The 25,434-nt window shown below is 43.4% G+C and overlaps 1 protein-coding gene across 9 annotated transcripts in view; it reads left to right on the top strand.

The window, feature by feature from the left end:
- The first annotated feature begins 9,204 nt into the window (after nt 1-9,204).
- MED24 (mediator complex subunit 24) overlaps nt 9,205-25,434 on the top strand; it is a 51,297-nt gene continuing 35,067 nt past the window's right edge. For 8 of the 9 annotated variants that reach the window (XR_014150607.1, XM_081836983.1, XM_081836982.1 and 5 more), the window contains exons 1-6: nt 9,205-9,308; nt 12,145-12,286; nt 16,400-16,482; nt 17,552-17,590; nt 20,227-20,300; nt 25,111-25,334. Coding sequence is in view for 8 of the 9 variants with exons in the window: in XM_081836983.1 (XP_081693109.1) it covers nt 12,154-12,286; nt 16,400-16,482; nt 17,552-17,590; nt 20,227-20,300; nt 25,111-25,334 (553 nt within the window). In the remaining variant the exon portion in view is untranslated. The remainder of the gene's footprint in view (nt 9,309-12,144; nt 12,287-16,399; nt 16,483-17,551; nt 17,591-20,226; nt 20,301-25,110; nt 25,335-25,434) is intronic. The other variant, XM_081836977.1, reaches the window with a different exon arrangement.

The raw sequence follows: 25,434 nt of genomic DNA, 5'->3' as shown, positions 1-25,434 counted from the left end.
CATGGGGAGAGGCCGGTGGGCAGGCAGCAAGGATTCCTATCAAAGCCCAGCCCCCTTCCTCCGCAGGGTGGGGAGAAGCCAGGAAGAAGGAAGGAGGGAGAAGGGAGGAGGCGCCGCCATGGTGAGGGGGGTGAATTGCAAATGGCGCCCGAAGAAAAATGGAAAAAAATGGCGACCACGCCAATCCAAGTGGTGATTGCAGAACCGTTTGTGGGCCAGATCGAGAGGGCAATTGGGCCAGATCCAGCCCGTGGACCGTAGTTTGCCTACCCCTGGTATACGCTGTACTGCTAAGCTCTGCCCCCTCCTTTGTGTGCCTTATTAATGTTTCACATGTCCCACTGCTGAAAACATGTCACAGAAAAACAGATTCTGGGGCCCATTCCCAGACTCAGATGTAGCTTTGCCGTGGAAAAATTTTGCAGTGATAATAAATAAAGTCTTCTGTTTAATGTGCATTATGATGCCATGATGCAAGCCCCTCCTTGTTCTTCATATCATCCAGTTATTCTCCCCACCCCCACCCCCCAATTATCCTTGGCAGAACTTTTTCATTCATAGGACAATATCTGTTCCATCCTTGTTCTATTAAGAACAGAAGACCTCCTACAGCTTTAGTGGAGACCTAGCAAGGCCTCCCCCTTTCTTCCATTTTTTAGTATTATTTTTATTCCCAACATGATGTTGCAACTGAGTAAACATTTTACACATTTTCCCTGCAGCTTCATCTGAAAAAAGGAAAGGAGGGGGGTATATCAGATTTTGTTTTCTCCCTCTAATTTGTGCTCCAAATCGGCAGAATGCGCTTTAGAACTGCCCAGCTGTTTAGAATATAGATTGTAATTTGGGGCTGTGGGAATGGGGGGGGGGGGCGCGGCGGAATATGTTGGAGGGAAATCATCGGAAGCCAGCCTGAGCAAATGGGATAATTGGATCTCAGCCCACGTTCTAGACGTGGGTAAAGATCCATTATCTAGGGCTGTCAACTTATTAACAAAATTAGTGGATTAAATTCACTGTTTTAAAATGTAATCAATTAATTGATTTGCATACCGACACAATTTACGCAACAGTGCCTTTCGGAGAGATTGACGCAAGCAAAACATGACTTAACAATTTAATAAACAAGGGCTACCACTCAAATAACATTTTAATTTTATGTTACAGTACTATATCTGAGCCAGCATAAGAAAACAAAGCTTGGCCATTACCTGCCAATTAAAGTTTACCATCTTCAGTTAAAATATATATATATAATTGTCCAGTAGCATCTTAGAGACCAACTAAGTTTGTTCTTAGTACACTGTAGTGTATCTGAAGAAGTGTGCATGCACACGAAAGCTTATACCAAGAACAAACTTAGTTGGTTTCTAAGGTGCTACTGGACAAATATATATATATATATATATATATATATATATATGCTTTCGTAGATTTTCACGGGTACAGGAATGCAGGTTTTGGTGTCCTCGGGTGTCTTCCCGTGTAAAAGTTGGGGTGTCTAGGCGACGTTTCGACGAGGTCTCACTCGTCATCTTCAGGCTGGTGCTTTCGGCTTCTTGTTACTGGAACAGAGCAGGATCTCAGTGTTTGAGTTCCTATAAATACTGTAGAGGGGGTGTGGTGTATAGCCTCCAATGTTCTGGGCAGAGAGGAAGTTCCCAGGCTAGTGTGCCTTTTCTTCTTTTGTTCCTTAATTACTTGAGAGATATCTTGAGTGATTTCTTGAGTGATATCCCCTATACACGAAGCCAAGCCAGAGCACAACTAAGTACAGTACAGCCATCTTCTCAGGAAAACTCTTCACAAAGTTCAAGAGGTCAAGACACAAAGACTTTAACAACTAATCCACACCTAATGACCCACCTAAGTGGTACTCAGGATATCACTCAAGAAATCACTCAAGATATCTCTCAAGTAATTAAGGAACAAAAGAAGAAAAGGCACACTAGCCTGGGAACTTCCTCTCTGCCCAGAACATTGGAGGCTATACACCACACCCCCTCTACAGTATTTATAGGAACTCAAACACTGAGATCCTGCTCTGTTCCAGTAACAAGAAGCCGAAAGCACCAGCCTGAAGATGACGAGTGAGACCTCGTCGAAACGTCGCCTAGACACCCCAACTTTTACACGGGAAGACACCCGAGGACACCAAAACCTGCATATATATATATATATATATATATATATATATATATATATATATATTTCAACTGCGTCAGACCAACATGGCTACCTACCTGAATCTTCAGTTAAAGCTATCAGCCAGCTGTATGGGGTCCTAGCAAAGCTAGCAACACTTATGGGATAGGTTTCCAGTAAGTTGTTTTGGTACCTGAGGGAGAAAATCCCCCAAGCAGCTCTCCCTAGGAGTAAAAATAAAAATACAGTGGTACCTCAGGTTATAGACGCTTCAGGTTACAGATGGTTCAGGTTACAGGCTCCACTAACCCAGAAATAGCACCTCGGGTTAAGAACTTTGCTTCAGGATGAGATCATAAATCATATGGCGGTGGCGCAGCGGCAGCGGCAGCGGGAGGCCCCATTAGCTAAAGTGGTACCTCAGGTTAAGAACAGTTTCAGGTTAAGAACAGGCCTCCAGAACAAATTAAGTCCCTAACCTGAGGTACCACTGTAAACTGAATTGTAGAGTGGCAACTCTGAGGATCATCTAGTGACCAGGCATGGCCAAACTTGGCCCTCCAGATGTTTTGGAACTACAACTCCCATCATCCCTAGCTAACAGGACCCGTGGTCAGGGATGATGGGAGTTGTAGTACCAAAACAGCTGGAGGGCCAAGTTTGGCCATGCCTGATTCTAGTCCAACCCCCTGCAATGCACAGATCTCAACTATAGCATCTGTGCCAGACAGCCATCCAGTCTCTGCTGAAAAACCTCCAAGGAAGGAGAGTCCTCTACCTCCCGAGGGAGTCCATTCCACTGTCAAGCAGCTCTTCCCATCAGAAAGTTCTTCCTGATGTTTAGTCGGAATCTCCTTTCTTATAACTTGAATGCATTGGTATGGGTCCTACCCTCCAGAGCAGAAGAAAACAAGCTTGCTCCATCTTCCATATGACAGCCCTTTAGATATTGGAAGATGGCTATCATATATCCTCTCAGTCTCCTCTTCCCTAAGCAAAATATTACAACTCCCTCAACCGTTCCTCATAAGGCTTGGTTTCCAGGCCCATGATCATCTTGGTTGCCCTCCTCTGCACACGTTCCAGCTTGTCAATATCATATTATTAATATTAGTATTATTTGTATGCTGCCCATCTGAATGGGTTGCCCCAGCCACTCTGGGTGGGTCCTAACAGAATATTAAAAACACGATAAAACATCACATCCTTCTCAAATTGCTGCCCTTTCATGACAAGCAAAGTCAGCTGTCTGTGACAAACACCTCACTCTGTCTCTTGGGAGAGGTTGCAGTTAGAACATCAAACCAAAATGGTGAAATGTACTGAGGTTATTTAGGTATCTCATGACAAAGCTACCGTAAATCTAAAATCACCTCCCAAACTACTAACCTGATCCTTCAGAGGCCGTGCAACCCCATCTAATACTGGATGAAGACCTAATTTCAAACATGTAACCCATCCAACCTCAGAACTTCCATCTTGTTGGGGCCAAGTTTGTTTTTGGCCAACATCCAGCCTGTTACCATCTACCTGGGTGACAAGTGCAGTTTCAGTTCTAAAGCTAGGCCCAAACCCACAATGGATGTGAGTTACCTGTTTCATTGACAGCATTGGGTTCTTCTGATGGGTGTTTATTGTGGAACTGGTGCTCCTCGTGCATGTACTGGTAATTATTATTTTTTGCAGAATCCACATGACTTCCCCCAAATAATCCTAGGAACTGTAGTTTGTTAAGAATGCTAGGAATTGTAGCTCTGGGAGGGTAAACTACAGTTCCCAGTATTCTTTGCGGGGAGTCATCTCATTTAATCTGGATTCATCCCTTAAGGTGAAGGTTAAACAAAAGCCTGTCCCCAGGGCTTTTTTCAGCTGGAACTTGCTGGAACTCAGTTCTGGCATCTCTCAGGAGGGCACCATTGCCATTCTAAGAGAACAAGGGAGGTGTTCATAGTAATAATAATAGTAATAATAATAATTTATTATTTGTACCCCGCCCATCTGGATGGGTTTCCCCAGCCACTCTGGGCGGCTTCCATAGAAACCAAAAATACACTAAAATATCACAGATTAAAAACTTCCCTGAACAGGGCTGCCTTAAGATGTCTTCTGAATGTCAGGTAGTTATTTATCGCTTTGACATCTGATAGGAGGGCGTTCCACAGGGCGGGCGCCACTACCGAGAAGGCCCTCTGCCTGGTTCCCTGTAGCTTTGCTTCTTGCAATGAGGGAACCGCCAGAAGGCCCTCAGTGCTGGACCTTAGCATCCGGGCAGAACGATGGGGGTGGAGACGCTCCTTCAGGTATACTGGGCCGAGGCCGTTTAGGGCTTTAAAGGTCAACACCAGCACTTTGAATTGTGCTCGGAAACGTACTGGGAGCCAATGTAGGTCTTTCAAGACCGGTGTTATGTGGTCTCGGCGGCCGCCCCCAGTCACCAGTCTACCTGCCGCATTCTGGATTAGTTGTAGTTTCTGAGTCACCTTCAAAGGTAGCCCCACGTAGAGCGCATCGCAGTAGTCCAAGCGGGAGATAACTAGAGCATGCACCACTCTGGCGAGACAGTCCGCAGACAGGTAGGGTCTCAGCCTGTGTACCAGGTGGAGTTGGTAGACAGCTGCCCTGGATACAGAATTGACCTGCGCCTCCATGGACAGCTGAGAGTCCAAAATGACTCACAGGCTGCGCACCTGGTCCTTCAGGGGCACAGTTACCCCATTCAGGACCAGGGAATCCCCCACACCAGCCCGCCCCCTGTCCCCCAAAAACAGTACTTCTGTCTTGTCAGGATTCAACCTCAATCCATTAGCCGCCATCCATCCTCCAACTGCCTCCAGGCACTCACACAGGACCTTCACCGCCTTCACTGGTTCTGATTTGAAAGAGTAGAAGAGCTGGGTATCATCTGCATATTGATGGACACCCAGCCCAAACCCCCTGATGATCTCTCCCAGTGGCTTCATATAGATGTTAAAAAGCATGGGGGAGAGGACGGAACCCTGAGGCACCCCACAAGTGAGGGCCCAGGGGTCTGAACACTCATTCCCCCCCCCACTTTCTGAACACGGCCCAGGAGGAAGGAGCAAAACCACTGTATAACAGTGCCCCCAGCTCCCAGCCCCTCTAGACGGTCCAGAAGCCTGTCCACATCCTTGGGGGTAACGGATTGAAATTGATTCCATGCAACTTGACCAGACAGAGCTCTAGCACTCTCCCGCCCCAGCCCTGCTCCCATGGTGGTGTCTAGCTCCTTCCGAATATGAGTGATTTTATCTGCAAAAAAACTTTGCAAAATCATTGCAGGAGATCTTGGGGTCTATACAAGGCCCCGGTGGTAAAGGTGGTTCCGTTAAATTGTGAACCACCTGAAAGAGTCTCCTGCTACTATTTTCTGCAGATGCAATAGAGGCAGTGAAGAAAGTCTTCTTCGCCGACGCTATCGCCACTTGGTAGGCTCGACGTTGAGCTCTAACCTGTGTCCGGTCAGATTCGGAGTGAGTTTTCTGCCACCGGCGCTCTAGCCGTCTCAGCGATTGTTTCATCGCCCTCAGCTCCGAAGAAAACCACGGGTCTGTCCGGGCTCCATGCAATCAGAGAGGGCGCTTCGGAGCCAGACAGTTGATAGCCCTGGTTAACTCCGCATTCCAGCGGGCCACCAGGGAATCAGCTGAAAGGCCATCAACATGGGATAAAGCATCCCCTACCACTCTCTGGAAACCATTTGGATCCATTAAGTGGCGGGGGCGGACCATCCGAATTGGTCCCACCTCCCTGCAGAGGGGAAGGGTCGCGGAGAAGTCCAGTTGCACCAGGAAGTGATCTGACCATGGCACTTCTTTTGTTTCACTTTTACTTAGTGTCAGATCACCCACGTCACTAGAGGTGAACACCAGGTCTAAGGCATGTCCATGACTATGAGTTGGGCCAAACTTATTCAGGGACAGCCTCATGGAGGCTATGCTTTCCACGAAGTGAGTTCCAGCACCTCTTTTTCTAGAAAAATAGCACTGCCTATTACAAACAACTGTTTTGTGGTATCTCAATTAACCATCTGCTAATTAAACCCTCATCAAGCAGCACCTTTAAAAAAAATGTATTGGGGAAAAGATGTTGCAACTATTGAGAAATGGAGCTGGTGTGGGGCTGGTATTGGCTTTTGGCAAGGCTGAGTGTATTCTGTACCACAAGGAAGGTTTTAAAAACCAGCACTTAGATCAATAAGGTAAAAAGGTAAAGGACCCCTGGGCAGTTAAGTCCAGTCAGAGGCGACTATGGCGTGTGGGGCTCATCTCGCTTCAAGCTGAGGGAACTGGCGTTTGTCCACAGACAGCTTTCCAGGTCATGTGGCCAGCATGACTAAACCATTTTTGGAGCAACAGAACACTGTGACAGAAGCCAGAGCACACGGAAACGCTGTTTCCCTTCCCACCGCAGTGGTACCTATTTATCTTCTTGCACTGGTGTGCTTTCAAACTGCTAGGTTGGGAGAAGCTGGGACAGAACGGGAGCTCATCCCGTCATGCAGATTTGAACCACCAACCTTCCAATCAGCAGGCCCAAGAGGCTCAGTGGTTTAGACCACAGTGCCACCCGCTCTCTGCCACTTAGATTAATTCATAAACATATGAACAGCTGAGATCTGCTGCCCCACAAAATTAAGACTTATTATACACCACCTTTCGTTTTAGGGCAGTGGAATCGATATGGGTAACCTCTTAATTATAAGATTAGAGCATATTCCAGCAGGTTGCTGGTATTCTGAGAAAGTCCAGGTCACATCTGTGACAACATCCATTCCCTGGGTAAAAAGCTGACAGCTCAGCAGGATCACACGCTGCTGGTGAATCAATCTCTCCACCTCCTCAGGTCCCTTTCCACATCACTGCCTGATTCTTCCAGGCAAATGGCGAACACTGTAGAGTCCTCTGCTGCAAATGGAGCAGCATGTGACAGAAATGGATGCTGCAATAGTCAGAAGTTGTGATACCTGGGTGGGGAAAATGTGGCTTTCTTGGAAGGTAGGAAAGAAGAGAGATGCTCTTTGAATCAGATTGCTGGATGGAGGAGAGGCTTTGCTGGGAACTGTGAAGGATAAACTGCACTGCCCATAATTCTTTGAAGGAAAGAATGTGCTTTGAAAGTATAGTGTGTACACAGCCTACAACTGCAATTTATTGGTGTTTTCAGTGCATGCTGGATGTTTTAATGAGTTGCTTGATATTACCGATTGAAAATGCAAACACAAATAAAAAGTATTAGGTGTTAGTAAAGAGAAGCTGCCTGCCCTGCCATGATTAATTTCTCCCCTGCATGTTTCATTTTCCTTTTTTAAAAAAATAATAATATTTATTCCAGTTTTAGAGGTTACAAAAAGAAAACACTAAATTAGGCATGAAAAAACAAAGCAATGCATCACAATAGATACAAACAGACAACAAATAGAAAAAAAGGAAAGGAAAAAAAACAACACAGAAAAATATGAACAAAAAACAAACCAAACCTTCCCATAACTTATTTTTCATCTGCTTATTTCCTTGACCTCCTCACACCTCCCTTTTTTGTATTGTAGTTCAATTAGATGTTTCAGCAAATCCTTTCCAACTTTATTTTTATCCTAATAATTTATCTTGATATACTGTTATTCACGTCTTTCACAAATTAAGAAATCAATTTTAACCTAATCCTTATATCATTTCTGCTAAAACCACATTACTTCATTCCAACAACCTTCTAACATTCTTTAATTTTACAATGTTTCTGTAGATAGACTTTACATTTTTTCCAGTCTTCTTCCACCGACTCTTCACCTTGGTCTCGGATTCTGCCAGTCATTTCCGCCAATTCCATATAGTCCATCATGCATGTTTCATTTTCCTGTGGCTTCCTTGATGCAAACCCCTAGGCCTAGTCCCCACATCCTACTACAACTAAGTCTAAGTGCATGCAACCACAGTAATTGCATATTCTTTCCCTTAATCCCCCTACCTCCATTTCCCACCCCCTTCCTCTCTTGTCTCCTTTGGGTTATTTTTTGATTGTAGACCTCCTGGGGCAGTGATCTGTCTACTCATTCTTTCAATGGATGACTCCATATAAACAATTTATTGATAATTATATTTGCAGCTAATGCTTTGCCTCCTTGCGATCAGCTGCCTCTGTGTCAAAAATTATGGCATATTCTGTTGGGCTGAATGTATGGTTCTGTCGTACTTTTAGGGGAAGAAAGATTAGTACTATTCTAATAGTACAGTGCCTCTCTCAGATCATTGTAGCAAGTTATTTTTGAATGAAATATACTCTTGGACTTCATAATAATAATAATTTATTATTTATACCCTGCCCATCTGTCTGGGCTTCCCCAGCCACTCTGTGTGGCTTCCAACCAAATATTAAAATACATATTCATAAATATGACTGTTAAAATATTTTCATGTGCGCTGTTGCTGTTTTGCATTTATATCCTGCCTTTATTCTATCCTAGAACCCAAAATGGTGTACAGGAGCTTCTCAGTTGCCAACTGACCAGGAAAAAGCAGCCTAGACTGTTTTTCAGTCGGCTTGATGGCAACAGAGATAAGCTTGATCAATTTCCAATGCCTGCTTATCAAGCTGCAGACTTGAACTGTTCAGTCAATGGCTATTAGTCATAATAGTTAAATGGAGGCTTCACTTGCCAGAGACTTGAGGCAAACAACACCTTCCTCCCTGGCAGCACTCTCTCATGTAGAGGATTACATGCTCATGATGACAACCATAAATTCAGCAGGTGTAGCTTTTATAGCATTTGCACTTCAGCTCGTAAGTTTCAACTGGCTAATGACATTAAATAAAGAAAAAAAGAATCCTGATAAGAGGGAAAACATAACTGAAAATCCACTCGTCCTCATTTGTTTCTATGCAGCGTTGATTTACAGATTATACGGAAATTATAGCCCAGACTCTTAAATAATCACGCTAAAGTAAACCTATTAACAAGGTCTATTCAACAGCCTTTTCGCCTTTGCAAGCGTGCTCAGTCTCGCAGCCTAAAAACTACACTTCCCAGAAGCCCGTGCGGCTTACGGGTGGATCCCAGCCAATCCGGGAAAGGTTCTTTGTTAGGTGCAAAGATGGCGGAGCCCAGGAACTAAGACAATTGTGTTTCTTTTGTACAGGAAAGGAAATCGGTAAGTGTTGGCAGCGCATTCTCCCCTTTTAGCGGCCAAATCCCACTTTGGCCAACCAGTTCTCCTTGCCAGAGCTAGTTATAGCACCCGGGCACCCCAATCTCCCGCCTTTGTTTTAATTCCGGTGCAAACTATCTTCAGCTTTTCGCGATCTCTCTATTTGTTGAATGAATGCACCAGGTCCGATGTGTTCAGAATTTAACAGGGAATCCCATATGTGTGCATATGGAATAAAGTCCCTCTGAATTTAACGAGATTTACTCCCAAGTAAGCATGTTGCTACGGGCAAATCCAGAATACAGATAACTCTGGATCTCCAAATCAGGCCTAAATGGTGTGTATTAAGTAATCTTGAGTACTTGTTCTTGTTTCAAAGTATGAAAAGCGTCTTGCTGGCTTAGACCAAGGTCCAGCATCATTTATTTATTTGTAAGAATCTTAGCAAGTGCCAGGTGGTCCAACATAAATTAGCTAGCGGTTTGCTATGATCTGCCTTCTCCCAATCTCTTTTCTAGTCTACATTATTTTCCTAGGATTTTTTTTAAAGGACTAGTGTCTTTGACCTGGGTTCTCAGACCTCCCTAATAGATGAGGAGTAGCTGGATGTAGTTATTCAAATGTGAGATGAAGATATTTCATATTGTTTTACTTGTCTCATGCGTTGGTTAACAACCACTTCATGGATTACTCTTTTTTTTGTAATGTAGCCTAAGGTTGACACTGTTAGACTCAGTGGAACTTCCAAATAAGCATGATGCACAGGAATGGATTCTCAACATGTTTTACAAGTACAACTGTAAAGTGGGGATTATGATATGTTGTTGTATCTTCAGAGTGCACCATCCAGTGTTCATTGTGCTTTAAAGAGGACAGGTTTCTTCGCTGAGGAGTTTACAGCCTAAAATGTGTCTCATAAACATATGCTCATTCAGGAGCGATGGTTAGTAATGGCTCTGTGAGTGTGTATATAACAGCAAATACTGGCTTGTGAAAAAGCCCTTGTTTTCTGAGCAGATGTAAGCTGGTGTGCATGCCTGCTTCTCACCTGTTCTGTGTGTGAGAATCTGCATAGGTGTGCTTGTTCTGCTGGTCTTGTAAACATAGGAACAGCCATCTCTGCTGGTTTACTAGTAAACTGAGATTTTCCCAAAAGAAGCGTAAGAAGAGGCCTGCTGGATCAGATGAAAGGTCCATCTAATTCAGCATCTGCTTTCCCACAGTGGCCAATAGACACCTCTAGGATGCCTACAAGCTTGGTTTGAAGAGAGTGGCCCTTCCCAGCTGTTACCACGTTCCAACTGTTATTCAGTGGTTTACAGCAAGAATATGGAAGGTCCATATAGGCATCATGGCTAATAGGCATTCATATATTGTTTTCCTCCTTAAATTTGTCTAATCCCTTTTAAAAACTATCACCACATCTTGTGACAGCGAGAATAAATAAATTATACATTGTGGTGATGAAGGACTTAAGTCTGATAAGAATCATCTACAAATCAAGTTCATTGTGTGACTACGTTCTAGTACTATGGGTCGCCATTTTCTCCACTTCATGTCCACTCTTCATTTTCTTTCTTTCCTAAAAAAAACCCCACCTAAGTGATTTATTCCTTCTGGGAAAAGTACTCTAACCACTTGATCATTTGGGTTGCCTCTTTCTGCACCTTTTCCAGCTACATACCCTTCTTGAGATGAGCTTAACAGAATGTATGTCACAGGGGTAGGGAGACCTGAACTGGGCCTGATCCAGCAGACCTGATTCTTCTCTCTCCTACCTGCAGCAAACGACGGATGGATTAGAGTGATGTGCAGATGTGGCCTACCTGTCCTGCTGATCTCATTCATTTAATTTTGGTTCTGGGTCAGGCAAACCAGATAGAATGGTGGGATTTACCAAATATCTTCTGCTTTCTGTAGCTCAGCCCTTCTGTTTCTTAGAAAAAAGCATTAGAATTTGACATGCGAAAATGATTTCCTCCCTAGGCCTGGGAGTATAAACCAGGAATTCAGGTTTCCCACTTTTTCTACCACCCAATTTGCAAGACCTACCAGTGCCATTTCATATTTGCTGCATTTGTATAGGCATGCAACATTTGAAGCAAGGTTCAGAGACTTGTTTTTGATCATTTGCAACATTAAATTGCAAAATTGCGCTATATTTTAAGTAAAGGAATTTATGCCTTTGGTCATCAGTAATTAAATGGGATGCCTGACATAGCCACTCAGGCTGCAGTCATAAACATAATTAGGGAATTGGTTGTTTTGAACACAGAGGGACTTACATCCTGATTAAAAACATGTATAGGATTGCATTGTTTAAAACCAGTGGGCTGGTCAGAGGTGCTCCTGTAGAATAACAACCTATCTAAAACCTGGACATGCTTATGTATGTGCACAAGCTATATGAACGATTGTGAATGCTTCCTTCCCTAACTCACCTAGCACCGTATGGCACTACCTGCTTTTCAAATGTATTTTTTGGAAGTGGAAATAGAGGACAGGATCTGGCTGCCTCTCACATTAGAATGTCAAGTACTGTTCTTTGAGGGAGACAGCTTGTCATAAGCCAAATGTCTTAAGCAAAATGGGGCCTGTATATGGCATATAGGAGGTGGGAGGGATAAGAGTATGGGCTTGGGAAACACAGGTTCAAATCTTTGTGTACAGGAAGTACATGGAAGGCACCGAGAAAGGGTTCTCTTAGCCTAAAGGATGTAGGGGTTACTCTGTGCACACTGGAAAATGTTATAGGCTTGTTTAATAATAACTGGAGTGCTGGAAACTCGACAGGGATATATGACAGAGTTGCTTTGTCATGTTTTTCTGTTTCCTTTAGGACAGGAAGATGATGAAAGTGGTCAACCTCAAACAGGCCATCCTCCAGGCTTGGAAGGAGCGGTGGAGTGATTACCAGTGGGCCATAAACATGAAGAAGTTCTTTCCCCGGGGGACTACATGGGACATCCTGAATTTAGCAGGTCTGGTTCAAAGTTCGTACAAATCATAAGTGTTGAGTTTGTTTTTCCTAAAGTTAACTTTGTGACCTATAAGCAATAAACTGCAGTTGCCTACTGTTTTGACAGCATAGATATTAGCACTTGACTGAAAATGCCCCAGCCACTGCGGTGGTTTCTAGTTCTTTATAGCGCTGCATTATATAGCGCTGGGTTTAGATGACATGCTAAGCCAAACCATGGATTAGCTCGCAGCAGCAGAAGGAATAAAGCGGCTGCAAGTTCCTCTCTGGGTACCCTCACGCCTGTGTTCATGCTAAGCCATAGTTCGGCTTAGTGTTATGAGCAAGCCAGACCATTCTCAACTCTGTTAAAATTTGTCTTTGCTTAGGCTCTTGCCAGTGTATTAACTAAAGTTTTTGTTGATTAATCAGCCAATTAAACTGAGGTTGGTCAGACTGGCTTGCAGTGGCCTTCAAACATTTTGTTAAGACTCATCTGTTTCTGGAAGGCCTTTTGATGAGCTGTAACTTTAGCAGGTCTATCTCCTTACCGGTTCTTCAATTTTATTGCGCATCTCGCAGTCATTGAAAACGAATCTAAAAACTTATGCAATGTTTTAAGTTGGCTTTGGAAAGTTTAAATTTGGGGTTTTTTGATCGTTGGGCTGATGTGTGGTTCTGATACAGCCCAAAAGGTGGGATAGGAATGAATTAAAAAGCACATAGTTATAATAATTAGAAGCATCACTTTCACATTGTGTGCATTGAAAATTAAAGAAGAAAAGCAGAAGGAGGGATCTAAGGGAAGTCAGACCGACTCGATCTGTTCTGGGGTCTCTTAATGTTCTGATTGCTAGAACTGGAGTGATTGAGAAGAAGTAATGGGTGGAGTTATGAGAGCAAAACTCCTGGTTGTCTTCTTGGAGCAAGAATGAGTAGTACAGAGTTCAAATCAATCTTATGTCCTGTTTAAACTTTGGAGTAAACCTATTTTAAAATCATGCTGTAAAGATAAAGGACCTCTGGATGGTTAAGTCCAGTCAAAGGTGACTATGGGGTTGCATTCGAATAACTGCCTGGACGTGAGATGAATGTAGGTATTCAGAGCTGTATAAAGGTAAAGGACCCCTGGACGGTTAAGTCCAGTCAGAGGCGACTATGGGGTTGCAGCACTCATCTTGTTTTCAGGCTGAGGGAGCTGGCATTTGCCCACAGACAGCTTTCTGGGTCATGTGGCCAGCATGACTAAACTGCTTTTAGTGCAACAGAGCACCGTGATGGAAATCAGAGTGCACAGAAACACCGTATACCTTCCCGCCGCAGCAGTACTTATTTATCTACTTGCACTGGTGTGCTTTCAAACTGCTAGGTTGGCAGTTCTCAAGTAGAGAACTATGGTTAAACCATAGTTTATCTGTTGTTTGTCTGGATTAGAACATAATGCTAATCTGTAGTAAATTACAAACAGAAGTGGAAGTGTCTGAGCCCCTCTTCATGGGCACACCAGAGGATGAAGACGACATGGAAGCCCCAGATTCTCCTTGGCTTGTTCACATAATGATAAACCATAGTTCGCTGTTCCATCTGAATGGGACCACGGTGAAAATTAAACTTGTTTCAGATTTAATTTTCTAATACAGGTACACCTTCAGACCATGTTGCCCTCTAGATCCTGAAACCTGAGACCTAAGTAGACACTGTCCACAGGTTGTCATACTTGGTTTCATAACATTAAGGACTAAAAGCTTGCTTTTTAGGGAAATATTATATATGTGATACTTGGAATTCTTCTATATTACTGAATTTTGTGTTACCACTTCCCTGTAGTTTTCTGGGCTTCCCTCTCTTTTGGCTGTTGCTTGCATTCCTCTTCTGTTTTAATAATTTCTTTTCTTTTCAAAACCCAGATGACACTTTTATGGTCATTTTAGTTATCTTTTCTTGTACGGTACAAGCTTTGGAATTAAGTTTGCACAGCACTTTTTTTTTTTAAGGCGGCCAAGATTTTATGGCTGGGATCTGTTTTGTTTAATTTTGTAACATACCATGTGGATTAATGATGAACTATAAACCGCAGTGATCATCATTAATACTCCTGCGTGACTTCTGGAGTTTTCCAGCTGAACCACAGAAGATTTGGGTTCTTTGTTTGGACGTGACAACTTTATGTCTGCCTAAGCTGTGGAAACTCTCCTCCACATGAAGGCCATGGATGGATTGTAAAGATGGGTCCCTTTGTGAGTAGCTGTAGTAGTTGGAGGAGGAATAATCACGGTGTTGACACTGATAACTCTCCAAAGGTCATAGGAGATGGATATGAAGGATATGCCCATTGGAGGGAAGTCCTCATGTTGTGAACTGCTTTGGGTAGATGGAACTGTGAGTAGACCTAGCGGTTGCTAAGGCAACACTGTGAAGTCCACCTTAGGAAGGACTGTAGTAAACTGAGCCTTGAGTGGGCTGGTCATCCTTAAAAGGGCACACCTGTGGTGGCCGTAGCTGTTGCTATGGGCAACTTCAAAATACAGATAACTGAGAAATGAATTGATTTTAGAATGCTGTGTTACTTTTATTGTTGTTAGCCGCTCTGAGCCCGGCTTCGGCTGGGGAGGGTGGGGTATAAATAAATTATTATTATTATTATTATTATTATTATTATTATTATTATTAGCAATAGCATTAGACATAGGCTGCAGCACCACTGGCTAGGCCTAGCGATTGCTGACACTGGAACAACTTAATGGCTGAGATTGCTGTTTGGGGTAGACCCCTACTGGGCCTAAATTGTTGATAGGGGTGTTGTTCACTGTGAAGGTGTGCATTGCCTGAATTGTTAGTTTGCCTTTGGCATAGTCTCTCTAGTTGTGGTTGGCGACCTTTTGAGTACACTGTGGATGTTGATGTGAGGCACGGCCGGATTTAGGTTTTATGAGGCCCTAAGCGACTGAAGGTAATGGGGCGCTCTATATGTCCAGCTGTCCTTTGTCAACAACAAATTGTCTCTCTCTCTCTCTCTCTCTCTCTATATATATATATGCTATATGGTAATTTGTGGTCCTAATAGGTCCATACACAACACAAAACACTGTTGCTGTATGTAGGTTTTATTTTATTTGTTTTTTATCTTATATTTTGGAAATGTACATCCTGGTTTTTTGTTTCCTTTAAAAAAAAATTTGGGCCCCCAAGAGAGTGGGGCCCTAATATAATAATAATATTTTTTTATTTATACCCCGCCCTTCCCGGTTCAGAAAACCGGGCTCAGGGCGGCTAACAACAAATTTAAAACACTTAATTGTAGAAGCAGCATAAAATACAGTATAAAAACATGAATAAAAATAAAATTCAAAGTTCTTGTTTAGCTTATACGTAAATCCGGCACTGATGGGCGGGGTGTGTCATTTATACACCGGTAGGCAAAGAGGGCCAACCATGCTGTGGGGGATTGTGGCCTTTTTTTGGGTTTGATTCGAAAAGGGAGCAGGAAGTAATAGTTAAAGGGCACACAGTAAAATGGGTTTGACTTGGAAAATCCCCCCCCCTACACCCCTGCAGTTATTCAGATGGTTAATCAAAAGCTTGACTGAGCAGATAAGATGTATGCTGCCCCTTTCAGCCTTGCCAAATCTGGCATGTTGGCAGGCTGCCACTGGGAAGTGCATGCCAGCAGTTGGTGCTCATTCTGCTGAGAGATCTTGCCTGCCATCTCTCCACAGCCCCTTCCCTCCATACCACCTTCAGTCTTAGGAAAAAGCATCTGCAAACGCTGATGCTGCCAGCGAGCAGAGTTGAGGTCTGAGAAGAGTCTGTGTACGTGTCCTTTTCCATCTGAGGCCGCAGAGGTCAGGCAGAGGTCATTGCATTGACTGCAGCAATTTCTGCACATGGGGAGAGTGTGTGGCCACGGTGTCCATTTCCTATCCAGAATGCCACCAACTGCCTCTTTTCTTCCTTGAATTATTTACTCTGCTGCCGCCGCCAGAGAATGCAATATTATAGCATCCTTGCAATTCCTGAGAGTTCCCCACGTTTTGTGAGAGGCCTTTGCCATAATGGTCTTTATTCTTCATGAGCGTGTATATACATTTCCAAGATTGAATTTCTTTCCTTTTTTCCCTTCTTTTTTTAATTGCAGAAGCACTTCTTGAGCAAGCCATGATTGGCCCATCGCCAAACCCACTGCTCCTGTCCTATCTGAAGTATGCCATTAGTTCCCAGGTAATAATCCCATCGTAGACCCTTTCATCTTCAGAGTGTGTAAATACATTAATGGGTGAATTATTTAGTTAGGAAATCTGTATGTTTTTTTAAAAAAATTGATTTTTTTGACAGAACCATGACCTAAGTAACTCGACAAAGTTTTCCTGCTTTTTTCCTTTCTGAAGTACTTGGCCACTTTTTTTTTAACAATGCATAATTTTTATGAAATAAATAAACAAATATTTATTTATTTTGCATGATTCTGTAGTTCTTACTCGTTTGCATAATTTATTCTGGTTTTGCTAAATTGTAGGGAATGCAGGGGCATTGAAGCTCCACCCCAAACCACTGGAAATCTTATTAAGTGCCTTTTCTGGATTCTGAAATTTCAAAATAAGTTACCCACGCACTTTCGGGCACATCTTTGCAACCACAAGTGCTAGACACTTGCTTTTTTCAAAAACAAAACATGTGCATCTGAAGAACCAGAATTGTGTGCCAATGTAGTCTTGAATGTTATATTTTTGGTTTAGGAGTTCAAGGGTTGTTACAAGCCGTTGGACCAATTAGAAAGAAAAATAAGTGAATGTTTACTAAGCAGTTGCTACTAAAGGACCTGTGGGTCTGAAAGAGAATCTTGGGATATTTTGTTCACCTTACGCCAAGTTGATACTGACAGTGCGTTTTCCCACATAGCGATTTTCCCAAGATGAAAATGACAAATGGCCTTTCCTCTCTCTTCCTCTTACTACAAGAGGTGCTTGGCTGTGTGCATACAAGATGCTTGCGAGACCCCTCGCCACAGAGAGAAGCTTTTCAGTTGCTTTTTAACTTCTTTCCTCCTCTCTACTTGCTCACTGTAAAGTTGATGTGAAGCAAATATGCCATCACCTAAAAATGTCTGTTTAAATTTGTGCCAGACCAGTGCTTAAGCAACAAGCTGCGTCCCTGTTAAGTGACCTTGTCGCCCCCCCTCGGCGGTCGAAATGGCAAGGCTTGTTTGTGGATTGGTTTGTTTAAATGTTATCTTTGGCTTGTAACCATCTCTCTCTCTCTCTCTCTCTCTCTCTCTCTGTATTGTTTACAGATGGTGTCCTATTCTTCAGTTCTGATGGCCATCAGCAAGGTAGCATTCAAGCATTTCTCTCTCCACCTTTACCTAAATCCTGAGCACCGCTTTCTTTCCTGATATCCCTTGATAGAAGGCATCAGTGAATACTGAGGGATTGTGGGAACTTCACTGCAGCATTGTGTATGATATACAACCAGCAGCTTTTGTAAGCTCAGGAGAGAAGCACAGCAATGGCATGTTTCTAGCCCTCATCGTTATGTACAAATGTAGTTACTATTGATGGCTGAAAGCTGTCAGAATATACGTTGCAGGTTTTGCTAAACTGAAGTTTTGAGAGTAGATGAGTCTTGTTTGCATTCTGCCATTCTCCGAGTTTATCCCTGCCTTCTTTTTCAGACATGTACCTTTCCCTTCTTTCCTAGTCCTTCAAAAGTGAATCAGTATATGCTTCACAATATGGTAGAAAATAAAATAGAAACGGCATGGTTTGTCGCTATTTCAGAATCCTGGGTTCTTTACAGAATTTGAGATTTTAAAAGACTTACAACGCCCTTGCTAAACTGGAAAAAAGAGATCATGATGTTTACACAGGCAGCAGATTTGAATCCAGCCCTCCTGAGCCTCTCACATGGTAGTCTTGCTCACCTACTTGAGATCCATTAAATGCAGCTACCAGGAGTTGAACTTAAACTCTCATATATAAAAACATCCTCTTCACTGCTGGGCTTCCAACCCTGTATAAGTGTAGGCTGAGTAGAGGTTAGCAGACAAAAGCCAACAGAAATCCAAATGGTACACAAATGGAATATACAATACTTTTCCTTTAGCGTTTCTTTGCAGAGTTTCTTTCGTCAGTTACTAAAGTATTTGCAAAGTGGGCCTAGTTTAAAAATGTACGCCCCAGAGGGTGTTTGCCGTGGACCCCCTCTTGCCCCCTCTCCCCTCGTTTTGCACCAGGAAGACTCCAAATCACTTCTGGATTTCTTTAATGGATAGCCAGGGCAAAATGCAATCCAAACCAAAACCAAGGTGCTGATAGTTGATGATTCAGTGGATTGGGGAGTTGATGTTTTGCCCATTCTGGATTGAGTTGCACTCTCACTTAAGGAGCAGGTTTATAACTTGGGGATGGGGGTGTTCTGTTACATCCAGCCCCCTCCTTAGACACTTGAGTTGCATACATGGGACAAAGCACCTTTTCATCAGCTAGGCTTACTAATTATGGCCCCTTCTAGGCAGAGATGGCCTTGGTGCAATTATCATTGCTCTTGTAACAACCAGGCTAGACTATATGAGGTACTTCAGCTGGTTCAGAACATCGCTGGAGTTAAATAATTCTGAAACTCCAGTACTGATTCTAAAAAAATGTGCTGGTACTGGTGTACTGCTGGACTCGATTCGAGGGAACTGAGCTTAACTATACTACTTATTTATTTTATGTATTTCAAAAAAAAATGTATGGCACTTGATTGTAAGGAAAAAAAAACATGTACTGTATTTTTGGACTGCACCACTTCAGATGGAAGGGAATTAACAAAAACTTGTGTAGGAAGAAAACGAGGATCTCAAGGTCCTATCCTAGCCATCTCCTCAGTGTGTCAGTTTTCTATGTAAAGTGTGAGACTGATGCAATTTTTACATGTAGTATTTAAAAGCACTGTCCCACAACTCTACTCTCGAGTAGTACAGTCTTTGGAACAATCTACTAAGTGGTTTTGCTGAGAATGTAGACATGAATGGCCGCTGTGTCACGGACTATAAAATCACAAGGTTACTAGTCTTACAAGGATCTACAAGGCAAAATGAGAGCTGGAAACTGGAAACCAGTGTACAAGTGTTCTGCTTAGACTACTGAGGACTGAAATCTCTGCATGACCACAGTCTTGGGGCTGATCATATCTCCTCTTCCCCACCTACCACATTAGATTCCTTAAACTCGCACGTGTTTCACCATTCTGTTGACCTAGGCCTGGTCTATAGCTTCCAAAACAGTTTGTAGTTCGTATCGTGATATCGGTTTCATAATTTTTGACCTGACAATATATTGCAAATTGTGTGTGCGCGCACTATGCAAAAATCTAAATGTGGGAGAAACCATGAAGCCAGCCAAAATCTCTACATAGCTCCATCTTTATTTTGGACATTGTGATATATCAATATATCACAGCGTTTAGCTGGTGATATATCACAAAGCTGAAAACCAGGCATTGCCCAGCCCTACTGTTCGCCCCTACATAGTTCCATCCATATTTCAGACATTGCGATATTTACCTGGTGATATATTGCAATGTTTGAAAACCAGATATCACCCAGCTGTGACTCTTAGCTGTGTTTATAAGACCAGGTGTGCACTTCCACCTCACAGTTCTTTCCTTTCTTTTCACACTTTGATTTCTCTCTTCTCATAGAATGTATGAAGAGCCTTATAAATCAGACCAAAAGCCCATATAGCTTGGTATCTTATTATACCTAGTGGCTAGCTAGGTGCCTATGGGAGGCCTGCACACAAGACCTGAACACAACGGCACTCCCAACTTGTGATTCCAAGCAACTGGCAATACCCAGCCATCATGGCTGGTAGCTTTACATGCTGTGAACTTGTCTTCATTCCCTTTTGAAGCTGTCCCAAGTCCATGTTTTGCATGCTTTTCTTTTGACACCAGCTCTTGCTTTTGTTTTACCTGTTTCAGTTTGATGACTTCTCCCGAGACCTCTGTGTCCAGTCATTGCTGGAAATCATGGATATGTTCTGTGACCGGCTCAGGTAGGGAGTGAGGAATACTTTCCAGTACACACGTATGTAGTGCGCCACAATCCAGGGTGGGCAGAAGCTAAACAGTAATCAGCTAATGGACCACCTGGCACCTGCTGGTTGTTGGGATTGTTGAAAAAGAATTACTGAGTAGGTGGGCCTTCATCTGATCTGGCAAGGGACTCCTTAGGTTCTTAAATAAGAGCACGTACTGTACTTTTCCGTGTATAAGACTAGGTTTTTTTCTTTAAAAAACGGGGGTCGTCTTATACGTGGGTATAAGGGTGGATGTTTGATTGGTTGCTGCCGCAGCTGTTAGCAGCTATTGTGCGTGTTATTGGTTGCTGTGTCAATGGTTGGTGTTGATTGGTTGACGCTGTGGCAGTTGGGCGGGTGATTGGCAGCTTCTGCCAGTGAGGGGACAGACGAGAAGCAGACTTTGCGACGTGTGCGGATGAGTGATTTTCAGCAATTCCCCCTAAAAAAAGCTCAGCAGCCCTGGGTATCCCCCCGCCCCCAAAGTTCAACAACTCTGTGTCATCTCTCCCCATTTTCTTAAATTTGAGTCCCTCAAAATAGGGGGCGTCTTATAGATGGGGGGCGTCTTATACAGGGAAAAGTACAGTATTCTGTTTTGCTGAACTGTGCCTTGACTCTAGTTACTGGTAGGTAGCCATGTTGGTCTGCCGTAGTCGAAACAAAATAAAAAAAATCCTTCCAGTAGCACCTTAGAGACCAACTAAGTTTGTTCTTGGTATAAGCTTTCGTGTGCTCGAAAGCTCATACCAAGAACAAACTTAGTTGGTCTCTAAGGTGCTACTGAAAAGTTTTTTTTTTATTTTGTGCCTTGACTGTTAGGCGATCCTATGTATGCACTCCTGCGTTGTAGGTTGGATCGTGGTAATTCTACCTTTTTAAATAAAGCTCCTACAAGACTGAAATTGACCCGCAGCAGACATAAACAACAACTAACAGCCACCAATTACATCTTCTAATAATTAAAGCAGAACTAATTTGCATTGGATATACAGTATACTTGCCCGTGTAAGACCACTGTAATGAGAGGTTTCTTCACCCAACAAAATGCTTACCAGAAAAAGATTAGAGAAGGGGAAGACTATGCTGAAATGGCAAAACTGACCAGAAAGCTCAAGGACCAAGAAGAGAAGAAATTCAAGAAAGAATGGAAAAAGTTTATAATTTATTTAGGAGACCACTGTAAGCTGATGAAAACATTGGCAGAGTTTTAATCTCCCTTGTAATGTAACAGATACTATGGACAACATGGATAGGTATAAAATACAGATTACGAGATAATATGCAGTTGAAAATGTTGACAATAGGACCCATGGAGGGGATGGGGAGAAGTCGTAAGATTCAGAGTAATCTCTTTATATGGTTGTGTATAAATTTATATCTGTAAAATAAAAAACAATTTCAAAAAAAAAGAAAAAAGAACATGAAAGTGTACTGCTAGATCAGACCAAGGCCTGGCTAGTCCAGAGTGTCTTTAGAGTATGTTCTTGATACTTGGAAACAATGGGGCTGTGTGCTATGCTAGTCCTACTCAGAGCAGACCTATTGAAAATAATGAACCAAAGATGGGGGTGGCGGGGGAGAAAAAAAGAAAATAATGAATCGAAGTTCATCATGTCCATTAACTTCAGCGGGTCTATTCTGAGTATGACCAGCATTGGATACCACCCTATGATGGCATACTAGAGTGGAGGTGCTTTCTTAGGTAGGTTGGCCCAGGCCACAGAAGTCCTTGTAGCTCAAAATCAGCTACTAGACTTGTGATGTAAAGCAATGGGGAGCCACAGGAAAGCTTTTAAGCCTATTTAACATGCTGCATGACAGTATTAAATGCGACAACGTGCTACTTTTTAAATATAGATTCATCAAGTGCCTTATCCAGTGGCCGTAAGTAGCTAGGGACAGAGTTTGTACAGGACACACATATGCATGCACACAAAATACAGAGCATTGGAGTTTGGCGGATGAAGAGCCCTTACAATGAAAATACCTAAATTGGCAGCAATATGTGCTTAAACCCCCTGAGTGGCATGCAGCGACTGATATTGCAAATGTTATATTCGCAAGCGTGAGAACTAGAAATGCGCTTTTTAAAATGTGCAGAATGATGTATCAGTAAAAGAACACAAGAATTGTCAGGAAACCCAGTTCTGCCCTCTGTACAGGAGAACCACAGTTTTTCATGAAACTCTCATATCTTTGTTTTTATCAAAGAATAAAACCCCTGCCTTTCTAAAATCTTGACAAAGCCTGTCATATTTTTTCTATAAGAGCCCTTGGTTTATTTAGAGCTAACAGGTGAGTACACTGGAGCAGACTGAAACAGGAGGAAGCAGGAACTCTCCCTTCCTACAAGGAAACAGAAACAATGAATATTAACCTGTCGCCAGAATGGTGATAAACAGCTGTTCTCAGCCATATACAAAGCCGACGACTTAATCCTCTCCCTGGTTAATTCAATCTTCTGTTTTTCAATTTGATCAAAACCCTTCAGGTCTGGGATTATTTGTTCCTATTGCAGTAGTGCTTGTCCCGTTGAGAGGGTTTCTTCAATCCTCGTTCGCTTTCTGAGCCAGGCCACTTTAATCATAGGCTTGGATAATTTTCCTTTCCCCTTTTTAATTTGTTTAAACAAAGGCAAGTACTGTGGCGATGGTGAATGTGACAGTGTACCCAGCAGTGCCACAGGGTGCAAGCTCCAGATGCTTGATTTCTTCCAGTCATCGATTCTGGCATCCCAGGATGGTAGGAGAAATCCCCCATTATCCTCTCCCTTCCTGGGGTTGCTGTGAAGCCCCAGTAAAACAGTATTGGGCAGAGATGCTTGCAAGCTTAAGGAGGTTGGGCAACAGAGTTTTGCGACTTGAGCCATTCTCTGAGCCCCTACATTCCCCAAGTACTGCTGTGTGGTGGCAGTAATGATACGTCACATTATTGTGAATAGCTTTTAAAAGGTAAAGGGACCCCTGACCATTAGGTCCAGGCGTGGCCGACTCTGGGGTTGCGGCGCTCATCTCGCTTTATTGGCCGAGGGAACCGGCGTACAGCTTCTGGGTCATGTGGCCAGCATGACTAAGCCGCTTCTAGCGAACCAGAGCAGCGCACGGAAACGCCGTTTACCTTCCCACCAGAACGGTACCTATTTATCTACTTGCACTTTGACGTGCCTTCGAATTGCTAGGTGGGCAGGAGCAGGGACCGAGCAACGGGAGCTCACCCCATCGCAGGGATTCGAACTGCTGACCTTCTGATCGGCAAGTCCTAGGCTCTGTGGTTTAGACCACAGCGCCACCCACTTCCCTTGTGAATAGCTTTACATACATATTATCTCAGTGATTCTTAAAATAGTCCCGTAAGGTAGGTACCTGAGTGTTGTTACGCTTGCAGATGGAGGGTTGAAGCTGAGATAATGGCTTGCCTGAGCACCCTGGCAGGTTCCTGTTGAAGATATGATTTGAACCAGGAACTTCCTGGTTTGCAGTTTATTCTCTTAATAGGCTGCACAGAGTCCCTGAAAATGTACTTAGTCTTCTTTTCACTGAACCACACACAGCTTTGCAGCTTTTATTCACTACTTCCTGTGGATGAAGTGAAGGCACGCACCATATGTCATAAATGCATCTGCCTCCACCTCCCTTGTCTATTGCATTCAGCATCTTCACATAGTAAATATGCCTAGACTTGCCAGACCATTGGGACTCTCAGGAATGAGGCTACTGTATCTGTTCAGTAAGGGCAGTTAGAGTGCTCAGACATCACTGTGGAAAAACCAGTTACAGTGATACCTCAGGTTACACATGCTTCATGTTACATATGCTTCAGGTTACAGACTCCGCTAACCCAGAAATAGTGCTTCAGGTTAAGAACTTTGCTTCAGGATGAGAACAGAAATCGTGCTCTGGCGGTGCATCAGCAGCAGGATGCCCCATTAGCTAAAGTGGTGCTTCAGGTTAAGAACAGTTTCAGGTTAAGAATGGACCTCCAGAACGAATTAAGTACTTAACACGAGGTACCACTGTACTGTGAAACTCACATGAGGCAGCTGAGGAAGAGGAAAATTTCCAACAACAATTTCCGACCCCTTTCAGTGTTCCTCCCTTCTTGCTGTACTCAAACAACAGCAGAAATTTGAGTAGAGCAAGGATGGAGAGACACTGAGGGACTGTTCTTTTTTTAAAAAAAGCAAGCAAAGTAGTTTTAATGAGGAGAAATAGCAGAGCTGGGGGTAAACAGAAGGAGAGGGGATAAGGGAAGGAAACGGGGGTTATCTGTGTGCAAGAGAGAGTTCAGAAAAGTAAGGAGGGGATAAGAAAAAGGGGAATGAAGGTGAAAATGAGAGGGCAAAGGGGACTGCACAAAAGGAGGGAGTGTGAGGCATGGGAATGGAGTTGAAGATGAAGGTGGGGGCATGAAAAGGTATTTAGGTGGCCAGTCACTGTTTTTCTACTAGTTCAGGCCTCCTGTCCCGCCTCTGTCATTTGGCACAGTAAAGCAGAACACAAATAGAAAAAGACCTTCCCTGATTGTGTTCACATTCAAGTTGTCTTTTCTGCTCCCATCTCTGTCCTGCTTCCCCTCCCCCTGAGAAGTTACTGGATGGTCCTCAACACACTTTTCTTTTGGTGGTTCTTTCATTGTCTCCCAAGTTCCCATGCGCATCTGAGTGGAGCTTGGGGGGGGGGGAGAATGAGACCTGGAAAATGATGCAGGTGTCCCAAAGTGAAGTTCTTAGGGCCACCGAAGTCATGTGACTGAATTTGCCCTCTCTTTTTTGCTTTTTGTGCAGCTGCCACGGCAAGGCAGAAGAATGCATTGGCCTGTGCCGTGCCTTGATGAGTGTCCTCAATTGGATGCTGCGCTGCGCTGCCTTCTACACAGAGAAGATGAAGGAGCCTCTGGAGCAGGGGTCTGCTGAGAACCAGCTCACAATGTGCCTAGAGCGGCTGGCAAAGATCCTGGGCAGCACCAAGAACCGGGCCCTGATTCATATAGCCAAGTTGGAAGAGACACGTACGTGGCTGGTGGTCTTGTGGGAGAGGCAAAATATTTACATTGAGCACTGTAGGGCTTGATTTGAATCCAAGATTCCAGTGCCAACTACAGAACTCTC

This window comes from Podarcis erhardii (assembly GCF_964252035.2).
Source record: "Podarcis erhardii genome assembly, chromosome: 13".
NCBI classification, from domain to species: Eukaryota; Metazoa; Chordata; class Lepidosauria; order Squamata; family Lacertidae; genus Podarcis; species Podarcis erhardii.
Note: the sequence above shows the minus strand (reverse complement) of the source record. Positions and strands in the feature narration are given on the sequence as shown.